This window comes from Labeo rohita, chromosome 12, assembly GCF_022985175.1.
Source record: "Labeo rohita strain BAU-BD-2019 chromosome 12, IGBB_LRoh.1.0, whole genome shotgun sequence".
NCBI classification, from domain to species: domain Eukaryota; kingdom Metazoa; phylum Chordata; class Actinopteri; order Cypriniformes; family Cyprinidae; genus Labeo; species Labeo rohita.
In genome coordinates this window covers 13,903,925-13,922,270 of record NC_066880.1, presented here as the reverse complement: position 1 = coordinate 13,922,270, position 18,346 = coordinate 13,903,925, and the positions used below count along the sequence as shown (strand labels likewise).

The window sequence follows — 18,346 nt, the reverse complement described above, 5'->3', positions numbered from 1 at the left end:
AAGAATCATCTGACACTGAAAACAGCAGTAATGGTGCTGAAAATTCAGCTTTGCATCACAGGAATAAATTATATTTTAAAGTATATTAAAACAGAAACCATAATTTTATATTGTAATAACATTTCGCAATTTTACTCTTTTTTTCCCTGTATTTTTAATCAAATAAATGCAGCCTTAATGGGCATGAGACTTCTTTAAAAAAACATTACAAGCCTTACTGATCCCAAACCTTTGAACAACAGTGTATTTAAGGACTACTTAAACAAATAATTAAGTTTATTTTTAATAAACATCTTGCAGATTCTACAAAGCCTTTGTAACATTAAGTGCAGAACTCTTACAAACACTCAGAAGCTATTATAAACACTCAAGCGTTCAGCTTACTGCCCTCCTTTCCTCTGACACACACTCCACCTCTCTCTCTGCACTCTCACACACTCCCTCTCTTTACTCTGAGGTTGTGTGGACCACTTTAGCTGTCTGTAAATGTTCCTGCTGCAAGACTTGGAGTAAAGGCGAAAGAAGACCAACAGCCGGACAGCAGTGGACTGACCAACACAGCGTCATCATGTACAGTTTCAGCTTCCTACTGGTGCTAGCGTGTCTACAGGTCTGCGTCCCCTTTGTGTTTGGTGCACCAACTCAATGTCCAAGCCAGTGCCATTGCCATGGGGACCTACAACATGTTATTTGTGACAGCGTCGGGCTGAAGAAGATCCCCCGCATATCCGAGGCCACTCGTCTCCTGAACATGCAACGCAACAACCTGGGGAATCTCCCAACTGGGGGCTTCAGCGAAATGAAGGGGCTTATTTCTCTGCACCTGCAGCACTGTCAGATCCGAGAGGTGGCCAGCCAGGCTTTCAAAGGGCTGAAGAAGCTCATCTACCTCTATTTGTCTAACAATGAGATCAGCACCATCAAACCAGGAGCTTTTGACGACCTGACCGAACTGACTTATCTCTACTTGGATGGTAACCAAATTACAAGCCTTTCAAAAGGCATCTTTTCTCCAATGATCAACCTGTTTATCCTGCAGCTTGATGACAACAAGCTTCGAGAGCTGCAGCCTGGTACTTTCACAGGTACTAGTGATCTCCGATGGCTTTATATGAGTGGCAATGAGTTGAGCTCCATACAGCCAGGTTCTTTGGATGAAGTGGAGAACCTGGCCATTTTAACTCTGGACCGTAACAAGCTGTCCACCTACCCTCTCATGGCTATAAGCAAGCTGCGTGTCGTAGAGGAACTCAACCTGTCCAAAAACCCTCTCACCCTGATTCCTGACCACGCTTTCCGGAGCTTTGGGCGCTATATGGAGAAACTGCATCTAAATGACATGGGCCTGGAGAAGGTAAGTCTGTAGGCATAACTGAATGCTGGCTTCTAAAATCATGGCTAAATAAATGCATGTTTGGGTTTGGGTTTTCGGGAAGCTTAGCATTGGCAAACAAACTTTATGTCCATCGGCTGGTCGTGCTGATGTACTGAAACCCCACCGGAGTAAACTGTAGTCTGGAAGACAGTGATATTCAGCTAAAACAGACCTGTGCTAGAGATTTTCACCTGTTTTCTTTCAATAAGATCCTCCTGATCCATTCTCTTCATACTTTCAGGCCTTAAAAAGGTCACACGTGCTTTATGTCAGAATGCACATGTGCTATTCCAGCAGGATATTTCCCTCTGGAAAACCATATGGCTAATGAAAGTGTTTAAGGGATACATTTATCTCTTCCTTGTCTTTGATCTGACTTCAACAGACTCTCCACATGGACTGATACCAGTGCGACAATTCTTCAATTAAATTTGAGTACTCGATCATAAAAAAATCCTTGATTGCATTTTACCTGTGTCGATTAAGCGGCAGAATACTGGAAGTTTTTAGATTACTCGATTAATCTTCAGAATAATCGACCACTGCAGTTTTAGTTTGCGCTTTATTATTTACATTGTTTAGGTCTGTTTTTATTACCACAAAAATACAAAAAAAACATCAGATTACTTGATTAATTTTCAGAATAATTGACCACTGCAGATTTAATATACGCTTTATAATTTATATTGTTTAGGTCTGTTTTTATTACCTCAAAAAAAAAAAAAAATCAGATTACTCGATTAATCGTCAGAATAATTGACCGATGCAAGTTTAATATGCGCTTTATTATTTACATTGATTAGGTCTGGGTTTTTTTCCCACCAAAAGAAAAAAAAATCTGATTACTCGATTAATCATCAGAATAATCGACCACTGCAGGTTTAAAATGCGCTTTATTTATATTGCTTAGGTCTGTTCTTATTACCACAAAAAAAAGATCAGATTACTCTATTAATCGTTGGAATAATTGACCGCTGCAAGTTTAATATGCACGTTATTATTTATATTGCTTAGGTCTGTTTTTATTACCACACACAAACTTAGATCCGATTATTCGATTAATCATCAGAACAGTTGACCGCCATGGGTTTAATATGCGCTTTATTATTTATATTGCTTAGGTCTGTTTTTATTACCTCACACACACAAACAAAGGTCCGATTATTCGATTAATCGTCAGAAGAGTCGACCGCCACGGGTTTAATATGCGCTTTATTATTTATATTGCTTAGGACTGTTTTTATTTTCACACACACACAAAATCAGATAACTCGATTAATCGTCAAAATAATCGACCGATTACTGAATTACCAAAATTATATATATACACACATACATGTATATATGTGTTTATATTTAAATATATACTATTTTACTATTTTAAAAATATATACACTATCTTTTTATTATTTAAAAATATATATTTTAAGTCAAGTCATCTTTATTTATTTATTTTGTATTTTTAACAATACAGATTGTGTCACAGCAGCGTTTTATATAACAGAATGTACAAATATTATAAATAACATAATACTAATTAGTTTAAATTATGTTATTTCTATATACACAAACGTGTGTAAAAATAAGCATCGGCGCCATGCAGTTGGTCAGTGTTGTTTGCATAATAGAAAAGAGGAAAAAATAACCACTCTCCCCTCACGTGTGGATATTTTTAGGGTCTATTTGCTTGAAAAATGTTATTTTGAGACCCAAGTTTTTTCCTCTCACTTGGTTCACCATGTAAACAGGTCAGCAAAGGTTAGCAGACAGGTAAATAGTGACAGGGTGTTCCGTGGCCCATGAAGAGAAGTATTTCAGGCTGTAGTTGCCTCACCTGAATGGACAATTCAGCCCAATTCAGGCATTTCTGGCAGACGAGCAGGTCGATGGAAGAGTGGACAGACAGAAAAAGTGAAAACAACCCTTCCGTGCTGGAATCGATCCATCCTCCATTGCCTCAAATTACCAAACGCTCCACATCCCTTGCATTCTGAGTGGAAATTTCCAAAACGTCCCTCAATAAGTGCATCTTTTCTACGCTTACATAACACACCCACACACACCGTGTGTACACTTTCTAAGCCCCTTGACCGTCGTCTTCCTATAAAGCAGACACCATGCAGACCGGTACATCTAACACCTGGGTGTAGTTTTTAGCAGTCTTGCATACGCTTATGAAGTTTGATGGAGGGCTGGAAGGAAAGTGCGGACAGGTTTACATAAGCCCTGGCACATAGGACAGCATAAGAGAGGCCTTTCATGTGGAAAAAAATCTCTCAGTCCAGCATCCACAAGTCTCCTTTAGATATTAAGATTGACTTTGAATGTTAACTGTAAAACCAGTGAGTTGCAATGTGTTATTGACTGTATGATAAACAACTGTATATCTGTCCTTTCTACCTATCAAGTTCTCCACTGCTGCCTTTGAGGGAGTGACGGCTCTCAAATCTCTGCACCTTGAAAACAACAAGCTAAAATCACTGCCGAGCAGCCTTGAGTTCGGCACCCTTCAGAACATCACTCTGTTTAACAACCCCTGGTCCTGCAACTGCCAGATAGCAAACCTCAGAAAGTAAGAGACAACAACAGAACACTTCAAACATAACTGGATTTAGGTCTGATGTAGTTGGTAAAGAAATTTTGCCCTTCAAATGCCTTTCATTTTTATGTCATGGCTTCATTCAAGTAAATATGAAATCAAAACAAAACCTGTTTACTTCTTAAAGGGATAGTTCACCCAATAAGGAAAATTCTGTTATATTCTATTATTTTATCACCCTCATGTTGTTTCAAACCCACAAGACTTTTGTTTATCTTCAGAACTTAAGATATTTTGATAAAATCCAAGAGCTTTCTGACCCTGCCAACAACGTAACTACCACTTACCCCCAGATAGGTGGTAAGGACATTGATAAATTAGCCTTGAACGTAGTAGTTGTGTTGCTGTCTATGCAGTGTCAGAAAGCTCTTGGATTTCATCAAAAAAAATCTTAATTTGTGTTCCAAAGACGAACAAAGGTCTTACAGGTTTAAAACGAAATGAGGGTTAATAAATTATGACAGAATTTTCATTTTTGGTTGAACTATCCCCTTATAAATGTATGTACCAGAAAACAAGACAAGCGTAGACCATTCTTTTACTCTGAAATAAGTAAAATTAACTAACAGCTGATGTTAACTTTAAGGGTAAAGATTTCATTTAAATGATTGGATTTGTTTGTACAGATGGATGGACACTAGCCGTCATCGCCCTGATGCAGTTTGTGCTTCTCCCGGAAGCCAGAAAGGAAAGCAAATAAGAGACAGCTCTGCTTTCACCCGCTGCAAGGCAAAGATGAATAGGGCCAGGAAGGGAACACGGCTTTGAGATGGTGAGCTGCCCTGTTAATTCCACTGTAAAACAACACTCTTTTTACCTTGTCAAAAACAGCTCTGTTCACAACGGTGCATGTCTCTTTAAATGATAATGAGCTACTGCTCACCCTACAACTTCTGTTTTGTGTGTATTTCGTGTAGAAACAACACTAATCCACTGGGCCCTCAGTGGCTCTGATGTGGAAAACAAAGACTCTTATGTTTACTTTTACATCAAACTACAAAACACCTGCATTGCTTACAGTACTGAGGACAGAAATATGCTAATACGGGACCGTCCGTCAGCGGTTGTGGGCGGGACCTGAGCAGTATGATGTCATAATGCTCAGAAAATCAAAACGGCTTGATAATTCAGACTGTTTGGGTTTTTGGGGGACTAAAAAAACGACTGAATGGATTTTTATAAGTATAAAGTGGTTGTATTCACACACTGCTAAGTGACATTTATATGCAAACACCATTTAAAAAGCGAATTTTGCATCCGACGTCCTCTTTATTGGGGTCATCGGATGCAAAATGTGCCTATGTTCGCACAAATCATTCATAATTCAGCATCATCTACAGAAGAAGTGAGTATAAGCAGGGGTGCACATAAGTGGGCGCAGGTCTGCAAGCACGAAAAAAATAAGAAATGCGCTGTGAAATAAGTTCAGAGCGCGCATTTGGGTTCTGACATGGTTGACAGCTGTTAATGCACAATTACCATTTTAGATCAACAAACTGTAAAATACCGTATAAGATCTTTATCCAAACTGAAAGCATCATGTTAGGCTATTCGCTGCTGTTTTCAAAGCACAATGCAAAAATGTGAAAACAATTTTCATTCATTGACGCTCTTCACTGAACAGATGCAGTCAATCGGAAGCACTAAACCCAGGTTGTGAGGACCAAACCAAATCTCCAGGTGCTCTTATGAGAATCAGGCTGAAAAACTTATGTGCACCCCTGAGTATAAGGGTTTTTTATTAATCGTTGCAAATCGCCTTTCTTAATTATGTGCTAGTTAGCAAGTTTTGCGGCTAAATGTAGCTAAAGTTTACAATCTTTTAGAGAACGGCTGGTCACCTCACGGAAGAGAGACACAGGATGAGCAGAGCTCATTAGCATTTAAAGGGACATGCACCGAAACTAGTCGCAGTGAAAAGAGCGGTTTTTGACAAGGTAAAAAGGGTGCTTTACACTACCATCGAGAAATTTTAACCAAAGTTTGTTAAAGACTTTTCATTCAGACTCTAAAGAATCATATCAAGCCTTTGGCTTCGGACAGCATTTGGCTTTTATCCAAATGACTTAAATTGCATTCAAGGTACACATTTTATCAGTTCTTGATTTATCTGTGAATTGAAGACACGACCTTGGCTTTACTAGTGCCATGCACTACTGGTTGAGCTACAGGAAGGCCATTACTTCCAAGTAAGGAATAAAATTATTTACATTAACCTATCTTAATTAAAATAAAGATGCTTAACATTAAACTGACATATTTTTATTACAAGTAGCTGAGGTACATCAGCTTATATAGAAGGGCCTTTGAATATTGTCTTGGACAAGGGAGACTTAAAGTCCAAAAGATTCAAAACCATTTTCTAAACCGAATATTATTGTAATATTGAAAAATGAATTTAAAATGTACAATTTTTTTAAAGTGTGCTGAGATTAAACTCAAAGTTGACCAAGGAATATTTGTTAGATAAGACCAGTAGTGAAATTATAAAAGCATTCCTGATGTCTAAACATTATTAAGATTACTAAGTATTATTAAACACGTTTTCCATGTTTGAGACTCATACCCTTAAAGGAGGTCTAACATCCAGACCCATAAAAGGTTTATGTGGTCCACAGAGGTCTGGTAAATGAGACCGCAGGATTAAAGCTTCAACTATGATCATAAACATGAGACATTAATCACAGTCCTCAGTATGACAGCTAGCCTTTTCCAAATGATTTGCAAATGTAAATAAATTAAGAAGAAAAAAAAGAGTAAATAACTACTCTCAAGGGTCCTCTGTGGTGCACGGAGCAAGACGCCACTGCTCTCCCACAAAAGAGCCTTTCATCAGAAGATATTCCTGAGATTCACTACTCAAGTGCTTCCACAAGTCCTGAGAGACCACTGTGGATGTGATAAACAAGGGTTAATGCTTACGAAATTATTTAAGCACAGGTTTGCATGTAATCCCATTGATTTGGGAATTGGAGAAACCTGGATCCAAGTTACCAATTTAGTCACTGGTGGTTGTACCTCTATTAATGAGCTTATCAACAACAAATATAAATAATTTGCATTTGTATTTTCCTTAAACGTTAGTATATGACTTAAATGATCTAATAATCAATTCGTCCTAAAACATTAACTTCCAGTAACTTCTGTCAGAAATTAAAGTTTTATATTTGCACAGAGAATCAAGGGGCTAATGCTAACTGTAAGTGTTTTTACCTCTCCCAACATGAAAGAGCGAATGGTAATTCTATAATTGTGGTCAGGATATGGGTTTGGGCGACTGCCTTGAGGTAAAATACTGTCTGTTATGTTTTTCCAACCTATCCTTCATGTTCCTCCTGGTCTCTTTGTCATTTAAGGTTTGTTTGTGCTTTTCCATTTTGGCTTTGGCACTATGTGCAGACCATCAGATGTCCAAAACTAAGCTTGGCGATCTTTTATTCTATGTTCCCCCAGGAGGACAGGGAGAAGAGGCCTGTCCAGGTGTCGGGACTTCAATGTGCAGAAAAGAAAAGCAATGCAGACTGCTACATTGGGACTGTCCGTTTCCTCTCTCACTCATTTTTTGTGACATATAGATGCGCTGACTCGATTCATACTAAATAACATGAATAGCATAAATGTGTGTTCACAGACTTTGACAAACACCCTGAAGGAGCAACTGTGTGAGTTTGCAAAGAGAGTTTTCACAAACATGTACACCGCAAAGGAAATACAGCTCAGTGTTCACCGTTATGGTAATGTATGGTAATTCAAACAACCTGCTGATAAAACTAACATTACCACAGAACTAGTTTCTGCATTGTAGTAAAAATCAAGAGTGCTAACAGGATAAAATGAGAATCGGTAAAATAGATTTGTATTGATTAGCATTTACTTAGAGACTCAGAAGTACCCTATTGAAGCACAAAGACTTATAGTGTGTGCACACCAAAAGCGACGTTAATTATTTGTAGCGAAGACACAAATAGACGCAAATTCGCGCCAGGCGACGTGAATGACGAGAACTGACCATTCACAAAAACAAGCCCTCCCTAGTTACTGTTGCTATGTCCGACAAACAATGGCAATCTCAAACTACACATCATGTTGTAACGCAGTAAAAAATACATTGCCAAGCAAAGAGGAAACTGACAACATGCCAACAGACCAGACAGAGCAGATTACTTCCGGTATGAAACAACCCAGACAGCAAGCAGTTTCGGCCCAGATCCAGCCCGCATCTGGCCCGCATGGATTTCACACGGGCCAGGTCTGGGCCGGATCTGGGCCAACACTACGTTGCTGTCTGGGAAGGTCTCAGCTTTAAAATGTAATTTAAGAAATTTAAACAAAAAACAATGTTTTATGGCTTTAATGCGTCGTGACAGATCACTGTATTGCCTTATTAGATCAAGAACGAATCATCTTTTCTTCTTTAGCATGAAAAAACATGAATGAACATCAAAGCACATTTTATTTTAACTGCGGAAAGAAGTCAATATACAATTTTCAAGTTTAAGTCCACTGAAGTTAATCTGTCTCCTGTCTGATTTGTTTGTCAGACAGAATGGCGGATTCGGCGTTATGATTGGTCAGATCGCCTGTCAAATCAAGCTGTTTGTGAACGGTCAATTATCATGTCTTCCGCCCAGGTTGACAAAATTCAACGAAGAACTGATTGGCACGTCCAGTTTGACACATCTGGTTTTATCAGAATATGGAGGAAAGCATTACGCAATGATTTTATTACCCCACGAGTAATTATAACGCAGTAAGAAGTTTCGCTTCGCGTTTGGTGTGCACACAGCGTTATCATAAAACATTAACATAAAACCAGTCTCTCATTTGAGAACATATAATAAATGTGCACAGGTAATTCACCAAACTCCTTAAGGTGGTATACTGTATTTTTTTTTTTTTTTTCAGATTCAGCATAGAAATGTAGAAGGATGTGCATCACAGCCAAATCTTTTCATGCATGTCAAACCAAAAGGCCACTGTAGAATGAATCTTGTCTATTTAACTGATTCTAATTTTATGGTCTTAAGTTTGAAGCGCTTAAAATGATATAACAACGTATCACAACAGAGCTCTTTATGATCCTCTTTCAACATTGCGAGTTCATCCTTAGCTGTAAATGTTTCACAACGTCCTGCTAGGAATTTCCCAGGCTTTGCAAACTTAACAAACCTTGACCGTGACTATAGGTGACACATTCAAGATGTGACATGACCTGACCTCTTCTTTACATCTCTGACCAAAGTCAAATGCAACTCAGGCCAAGAAAACATGGGCTCCTTATAGCCATGAAAACTGTAAATAAGCCAAATGTGACCCTGGACCACCAAACCAGTCACAGGGGTCATACTGGATAAATAGGCTTTCCATTGATGTATGGAAATCTGAGGGTGCAAAATGTATTGAAAATATCACCTTTAAAGTTGTCAGAGTGAAGTTCTTAGCAATGCATTTACAAAATATCTTCATGGAATATGATCTTTGCATAATATCCTAATGGGTTTTGGCATAAAAGAAAAATCAATCATTTTGACCCGTACAATGTATTTTTGCCTATTGCTGCAAATATATACCTGTGCTACTTAAGACTGGTTTTGTGGTCCAGGGTCTCAAATATTCAGGTTAGCCATTACAAATGGTGCGACTGACCAATCAAAATCAAGAAATGACCCAAGTGATGGTGGTGCCAGAAGAAGAGGATTTACGAAGAGCAGGTAAAATGAAAAAAGACTAAAAATTGAGACAAATGGAGGTTCTCCAGTCTAATGTTATCAATTTGTTATTGTGATGTACTCATGCTCAATAAAAGATATATAAAGCACTACTATAGTAAATAGATATAAAGCACTACTATAGTAATGGTTTCTTAAGAAAATGAAAACTGGATGCACTATTGTGCAATATGTTCTTTGAAAAACAATACTTGTTCAGATCTTGTTATTGTCCTCATACCTGGTTCTTGAAGGTGTAGTTTACCCAAAAATGAAAGTTCTGTTATCATTTACTTATCCTCAAAACCTGTATGACGTTTTTCTTTTGTGGAAAATAAAATGAGTTATTCAGAATGTCCAAGATGCTCTCTTTCATAAAAGTGATATATATATATATTTTTTTTTAAATATAAAATAACTATTCATAGTCCTAAATTTTAGTTTGCTCCTCACACAAAGCCATTATGGCTTCAGAAGATTTGTGTTATATTACAAATAATATGAACTACTTCTATGGCTCTTTTTGGAGCTTTACAGCTTAATTTTATGAACAAAAAAGCAGCTCAGACATAGAAAATCATACAGTTTAGAACAACATGAGAGTGCATAAATGACACCTAAATAATAACTGAACTATCCCTTTCATAGTTATATAATACCATTCTTTAAGTCAGTACGATTTTTTTAAAAGAATTTTATTTATTTAGCAAGCATGCATGAAGATGATAAAAAGCGACAGTTTAAAACCGACACCAAACTTTTGAATGGTAATGAACATTTTGTAAACACCAAACCATTTTAATTCAAACATAAAGGGAATATTTAGTGAGAGAATGGATAGTGAGTTAAAAGAAGGCCCAAATGCTAAAATAAATGTACAGACCAGGCAAGCTAGGCTATGGGTGACTTTTATATGAATTCTCTGTCTCCCTCTAGTGATACTGGGATGCCGTCTACACACAATTCTAATCGGCTTGATTCATAACGAAGGATGTGCACTGCGTATAAACAACTTCCTTTTGATTATGATTAACTACTTACCACAACTTCCTTAATACCCATGACACTGATGACCTTCCGGATGACCTCAGGTGGACAAGGAGAGCCGGCAACAACACCTGACAGACACAAAACAGATAAACTTAGCAGAATCCTGGATGAAAGTGCAGGATGATTTTGATTCATTGATTTCTCATTAAGTTCCATTATGCAATAGACTGTATAAAGGTTTGATTGACTTACCACCCTCAACTGACGACAAATCAATCTTGGGCAAGTCAGGCTGATTAAGCATGTCAATAAACATGGTAGGGGTGCCATACACAAAGGTACACCTGTGTAAACAGTGAATTTTGTGCCCAATGCAATAAATAAATAAATACAGCACAGACCTGTTTGTCCAGTCAAGCATGACTTTTGATCCTTACCTAGATTCTGTGTCTTTTATTTACAACAACTTAAATTCAATATGGCTGAGTAAAGTACCTTTGAAAGATTTAGCATTATATTCTATTACAAACACATCAAAATAGTTTTAAAGTGTAAAAAAAATCCAAATAAAAATATATTTTTATCTTTTATCTTTTTAAATTTTATCTTAATAATTAATAATTAATGACAACATACTTCTCTTTCTCTGCTGCCACCAGGTTGGCATGTCCATCATACCCGGTGGATGGGAAAACTATTGTGGTGCCATGAATAGCCATGACCATACCACCACCCACCGAGCCAAAACAGTGATACATAGGCACCGGCACGCAGACTCGCACATTTTTCTGTAGGAAGAAGTAGTCAAATATTACACATACTGCATGCACTGCACAGGGAAATGTATGGAGATTTATTTAAACAAAACATTTTTTGCAAACACTTCTTTCACTCCTTTGAAACAAACACTCCTTCCATTATATTTTCTTTGTCATTTGATCACATGTACCCACCCTCCAGTTGAAGCCTATGCGCATACCGATGAATAAAGCATTGTTTACAATGTTGTGATGAGACAGAGTGGCTCCTTTGGGCTTTCCAGTTGTTCCCTAAGAATCATAAAGACCAAAAGTAAATGATATTGTAGATAAAGATAAAATGATACTCAATCTACTATAGATAAGTTCACTAGGTTGTGTTTCAAGACTTAACCGTATATTGTGTAATTTATATATATAAATATAACAATTCTTTTCTCCGTGGCAAAGAAACTGACTCACGAGTTTATATCTCACAGATCAGACTTTTATTCTTAGTATTGCCAGTTTCTATTTATATACAGTTGAAGTCAAAAGTTAAAGTACACCATGCAGAATCTGAAATGTTAATTATTTTACCAAAATATGACAGATCATACAAAAAGAAAAATGTTTTTTTATTTAGTACTGACCTGAATAAGATATTTCACATAGAAGACGTTCACATATACTCCACTATTATAGAAAATAATAGCTTAATTTACTTGATTCTTAATACTGTGCTGTTACCTGAATGATCCACAGGTGTTTTCCTTTTTTTTTGTTTAGTGATAGTTGTTCATGAGTCCCTTGTTTGTTTTGAAGAGTTAAACTGCCTGTTGTTCTTCAGAAGAATCCTTTAGGTCCCACAAATTCTTTGGTTTATCAGCATTTTGTGTATTTGTACCCTTTCCAACGACTATGATTTTGAAATCCATCTTTTCATACTGAGGACAACTGAGGGACTCATATGCAACTATTACAGAAGGTTCCAACACTCACTGATGATCCAGAAGGAAACGCGGTGCATTAAGAGCCGGGGGGTGAAAACTTTTGAACAGAATGAAGATTTTGCCTAAATATCATATTTTTGTCATTTACTACTGCCCTTCAGAAGCTACAGAAGACACTTACGTGTTTCCCAGAAGACAAATTAAGTTAAATTTAACCTTTCAATTCAAAAAGTTTTCACGCCCCACCCCTCACCCCTTAATGCATCGTGTTTGCTTCTGGAGCATCAGTGAGCGCTTGAACCATTCAGTTGAGTCATTCAGTTGTCCTCAGTGTGAAAAGATGAATCTCAAAATTAAACAGATTTAAAAGATTTTTCTGAAGAACAAGATTAACTTTTCAGGACAAACAAGAGACTCATTAACAACCATCACTAAAAAAGAAAAAAAAATGCTGTAGATCATTTAAATAACAAAACGGTATTAAAGAATTAATCAAGTGTATGTATACTTTTGAACAGGGTTGATTTTATAAATTCAACCATTACTTTTTTATATAACCTATATGTAAATGTCTTTTATGTGAAATATCTTATTCAAAAAAAAAAATGCATTTTGTATAATCCCACTTATTTCAGTAAAATAATTAACATTTTGCAGATTATGCAAGGTGTATGTAAACTTTTTTTTTTTTTAAATGTATATATTTTTGGGCTTTTGTTACTTTATTATTCAGATAGGACAGTGGAGAAATGACAGGAAAGTATTAGGTAGAGAGAGGGGAGCGGGATCGGCAATGGACCTCGAGACGGGAATAGAACTTGGGTCGCCATGAGCGCAGTTGCGCTGTATATATTGGCGCACTAACAACAAGGCTATCAGCGCAGACAGGTGTATGTAAACTTTTGACTTCAACTGTATTTATATACTTTGTATTCCACTGAACAGTAAAATTTAATCTCTAAACTCACACCATTGGTTGACCTAATAATATTATAATATTAAAAATAAGCAGAGTACCGAAGTAAACTGAATGTTTATAGGATCATCACAAGTGAGTTTCTTCTGCAGTTCTTGTAGTTGTTGATGGTGTTGGCTGCTTCCTGCCTGCATCACATCTTTGATTTGGAAAGCTCCAGGCTGCTGACTGTCAGTAACGATCACAGTGTGTAGGTCTGGTAGTCTGAAAATAAAATACCAACTCAGTCACCCTCTGGACCTCAATACTGCTTATGTACATCAATATTGATTTTTATTACATCACCTGTACCTTGAACTCTTGATTCCTCCAGGAGAGGCTGTCTCCATTTCTGGACAAAGTTGCCTTAACATGTCACAGTACTTTTGGGTCTTGAATTGCGTTGGACAAACGACTGCATTACACTGCACCTAAAAGAAGGAATAAGCCATTAATCATTCATAATGGTTGCACATATACAGTCGAGATCAATATTAGAGAACAAACTATAATTTCCTAAATTTCAAGGTCACTGCTTAGTCCTATTTGAAGTTATCCTAACAAGAGTGGACATGCAGTTTTTTAAGCATATTTTATAAATTAACTGTATTCTGAAGCAGAGTACAGAAAACTTAAATGAGATATTTGAAAAAGAACACTGATCAAAATTAGAGAACACTTACATATACCTACAATTTATTGGTGTTAATCTGGCAACTGGTGCTAATTTCCCTAATTATATGATAAAGCCTATTTAACTGGCAGCATTTCTACAATTTTCACTGAGATTGCAAGATGGCAGGCTGCTCTGCCAACAGGAGGTTGTCCAGGTGAAGGCCAAAGAGATGTGCCTTTCAGCCATTGCAAGAGAAGTTTATTCATTCTAAATCTGTGATTTCACAAATAGTGCAGGTTTAAAATGACACTAATTCATTCAAAACCCCCAAAAAGGCTGGCTGTCTAAGTAAGACAAATGCACGAGAAGACAGGATAATGCAGAGACTCTCAATGGAAAATCGGTTCAGCACTGCAGCTGGAATTGCTTGCGAGTTCAGTGCTGAACAGGTTAAGGATCTGTCTTGTCATGGTTGTTAAAAGCTTGACTGAAAGTGCACTTTGCAATGACCATCAGCAGAAATAATGAAAAGGCTAAGCTCAGCTTTGCTGAAGAGCATGTTGTGTGCAGAGAAGAGAACTGGTCCAAACATCACTGCAGTGATGAGAGCAAGTTTAACTGATTTGGTGTCAAACTTGCGAAAGACTGAACCCTAAGTGCGTAGTCAGTGAAAAAGAGGAAGTGTTATGGTCTGGGGGAAGTTTTCTGCAGCAGGAGTTGGACCTCTTATGTTGTTACAGACACGTAGCAGCTGAATGCAAATGTTTATCTGAACCTCTTTCAGCAACATGCAATTCCTTCCCTGCAAGCATCTCCCAATCAGCATGCAATTTTCATGCAAAACAATGCCCGTGTCACACTGCAAAACAGGTAAAGCAGTTCTCTAAAGCTAAGAACATTGAAATAATGAAATTGCTGGTCTAGAGTCATAATCTAAACATGACTGAAGACCCCACACAGACATTTCTAGACCTCCTACTAATTTCTGGTGCGTAATCAGAAATTAGAGACCGCCGATCAAACATCCCCAAGGGATTATTGGCCGATAATAAATGGTAGCCGATCAATAGGAGCACTCCTACCTACAGCTAATATTCTTACTAATTTTGAGTATGAAGATTAACAATATTTCAGAAAAAAATCAAGTATTTATAGACTGTTCTCTAGTGTTGACCTCCACTGTATTTAGTATCAAACTAGTCAAACTATCAAAGTGTCTACACCGGATGTGAGCAGCCAATAAAACATAAGTGGTGATCGTGTCTACACTGGATGCAGTGCGATAAGAACAACAAATCTTCAACAGTAAACTGATGCCTCGTTCTATTCATGACCTACTCACACAAAGGACAAACGATTTGTAAAAAGCGCTTTGTTGCATCCTGTGTTGCATCCAACAACCTCTAGCTGTTGTTGCGCGATGTGACATGAGTGACAATGATTGTGTCTAATGTAGACACAGTTAAAAGTTATAAAAGCTTGCTTCAGAGTAAAAAGAAAGATAATCATGCCCTTATATCTCACAATGGTGACTTTATTTCTCAAAACTGTGACTATTCCTCACAACTGCATCTGTATTTCTCATGAATGTGACTTTGAATCTCACAATTAACAGTAAACAGGCTTTCCTCTAAAACAAACTTTGTTTTAGTGTAAATAAACCCCAACTAGTCCTGTACGTTTGGACATTAAGCTGTTTGTTGTTCTTTACTGCATGTATAAACATTAACTTACCTTTCTGAGTGCAAATTCTACCTCTTGCAATTGATAAGCTGGGTTCACTGCAACCTGTAAAATCACAATAAATGTGAAAAGGTCAGAGACCAGCTGTTAACAAGTACTCAGATAAACCAAATGTCAGAAATACTCACCAAAATAATCCCTGCCTTAGCTGTGGCAAACTGCATAAGTACCCACTCATAGATATTCGGTCCCCACATGCCTAAACGATCGCCCTTCTTCAGTCCCACAGCCAGCAGACCAGCGGCAGCCTGTTCCACCTGAAATCAAAATACTACCTCATTTTAACACCGTGGAATTTTAGTCAATCAGCAAATGTTCATTAAATGAGGAATAGATACATCATTTAATATGAATACATGACAAATTAGAAAAGAGAATCATGGAATTAAGTTCATGGAAAACCAAAGACACATGACATGAGTTAAACATTATGTCAACCCTATCTTGCAGATTTGCACTTTATAAAATCAATAATATCAAACCCTTGTCATTGGATAATGCAAGTATCATTGGCTCTTATATAACAAATTGCTTGCAATGCTCCTCATTTGGATAAAAGCTTCTGTAAATGAATAAACACACACTTTGGTCACATATAAAGTATGACATAGATTTTTTCTAAACATTTGTAAGGACAAAATGTTCAGATGTTATATAATTTGAAAGGGAATCTTATGTTTTCAAAAATATAAATAGTCATTCTGGTTTAAAAATAAACATTTTTGTGGTGTACTGTAAAGTAATATGCTAATGTGTTCTTGTAAAAGTAACTAAATAAATACACCGCGCTATAAAAAAGGACATTCCACATTCTATATGTGTGTTTAATGCCACTGGTTTGTTCTAAACTTACAACCTTTGTGATACGTTATTTCTCATCTGTAAATGGTTAACTTCTTGTCAGATTGATACACTTTAACCCACTTTTGATTATATTATGTCAGAGAGCAGCCACACGTGAAGAAATCTGTGCCAGGTAGATCACACCAATCAATCTAAAATAAACTATTGGGCCAAGTGTGGTATATGCTGATTTAATGTTTAAAAGAGGTCATAAAAAAACCACAAAATTCATGATGTCATGCCAGCGATAAAATGGGTAAACCGTAAAATGAGTGTGTATTTCTATTTTAACACCGTGTTAAAATAGTTAAAATCTGCCTGTACTGGATTTCACATGGACTCTGGTTAGAGCTTATTTAGCTCTTATTAATAAAGAGCTGCTTAGCAATGTCAAGTCTTTTGTTTTTTTTTTGTAATTATTTAAAAATTTGGCCAAGATCTCACATTCCACACAGTGCACTTTTGACAAGTGGTTTTCCTTTCTCCCACAAAGGGTGTAAAAGGGAAACACTGTGGTTAGTATCTACAGTCTTACAGGATTCACTTCTCTAAACAATCCTCTGTAGAAAAAGCAGATGCAAAACCACTCACATCTTGGTAGAACTGAGCAAAAGTCTTGCGTATTCCATCTTGCACAAAAACCAAAGCTTCACGGTCAGGGTGGCGCTCCACTGTGTGTAGAAGACACTGGTCCACAGTATTAGAGAGCAGTGACTGGGAAGAGATGCCATGGGCATAACTGGTAGTCAGGGTTGGGATGCTAGGTGGTGTATCCACATGAATGGCACTGAAAAAAAGGAGCAAGAAGAAGAGATGAGTGTATAAGAAGTCAAGATAGAAACACTTTTTTTGCATCCCTGTACGTAAACATTGAAGTTAGCTGAGTTCTGTAAAGTGCAACAACCATCAGTTTCATAAAGGAAGTAGGTCTTTTTGTTTGGGTCTTTTGAAGTTTACACAGAAGAAAGAACAGAAGATCAAAAACATCCTGACAACATTGAGGTTTATGATGGAATAGGTGAAGTAAAGGGTATATCAGCTGCGCCATTTTTCAATTTAGAGACCCACTTTTCACTTTTTTTTTTATGTTAGACATAATTCATGTGTTATTTGAAGGTAACAGCATCACAAAGCATATAAAATAAACTTAAATACACATGTAGAGAACTATCTTATGCTCACCATTTCACATTATCTCACTAATATATCTATTCTAATATGCTGTTTTGGTGCTCAAGAAACACAAAACGTATTATCAGTGTTGAAAACACTTTGATATATTTACAGTAGGAAATTAACAAACTATCTTAATGGAACATGATCTTTACTTACTATCCTAATGATTTTTGGCATAAAAGAAAAAAATCAATCATTTTGACCCTTATAATGTATTATTGGCTACTGCTACAAATATGTGACCCTAGACCACAAAACCAGTCTGAAGTCGCTGGGGTATATTTGTAGCAATAGCCAAAAATACATTGTATGGGTCAAAATTATTGATTTTTCTTTTATGGCAAAAATCATTAGGATATTAAGTAAAGATCATGTTCCATTAAGATATTTTGTAAAATTCCTACTGTAAATATATAAAAACTTAATTTTTGATTAGTAATATACATTGGTAAGAACAATATTTGAAGAACTTTAAAGGTGATTTTCTCAATATTTTGATTTTTTTGCACCCTCAGATTCCAGATTTTTAAATAGTTGTATCTCAGCCAAATATTGTCCTAACAAACTATACATCAATGGAAAGCTTATTTATTCAGCTTTCATATGATGTATAAATCTCAATTTTGAAAAAATGAACCTTACGACTGGTTT

At 36.8% G+C, this 18,346-nt stretch overlaps 2 protein-coding genes across 2 annotated transcripts in view; one reads left to right on the top strand and one right to left on the bottom strand.

Annotated features, from left to right (window-relative positions):
- acsf2 (acyl-CoA synthetase family member 2) overlaps nt 1–18,346 on the bottom strand; it is a 28,189-nt gene that overhangs the window by 8,702 nt on the left and 1,141 nt on the right. Inside the window, exons 2-10 of the mRNA XM_051124259.1 lie at nt 17,111–17,306; nt 15,805–15,933; nt 15,668–15,721; nt 13,630–13,748; nt 13,380–13,542; nt 11,626–11,721; nt 11,309–11,460; nt 10,925–11,016; nt 10,724–10,800 (exon numbers count right to left, since the gene is read on the bottom strand). Coding sequence (XP_050980216.1) covers nt 10,724–10,800; nt 10,925–11,016; nt 11,309–11,460; nt 11,626–11,721; nt 13,380–13,542; nt 13,630–13,748; nt 15,668–15,721; nt 15,805–15,933; nt 17,111–17,306 — 1,078 coding nt within the window. The remainder of the gene's footprint in view (nt 1–10,723; nt 10,801–10,924; nt 11,017–11,308; nt 11,461–11,625; nt 11,722–13,379; nt 13,543–13,629; nt 13,749–15,667; nt 15,722–15,804; nt 15,934–17,110; nt 17,307–18,346) is intronic.
- chad (chondroadherin) lies at nt 471–8,011 on the top strand. The gene is made up of 4 exons (XM_051124264.1): nt 471–1,354; nt 3,784–3,947; nt 4,601–4,746; nt 7,428–8,011. Exons 1-3 carry the CDS (start codon nt 569–571, stop codon nt 4,740–4,742), a joined length of 1,092 nt encoding a protein of 363 aa, XP_050980221.1. The 5' UTR covers nt 471–568; the 3' UTR covers nt 4,743–4,746; nt 7,428–8,011.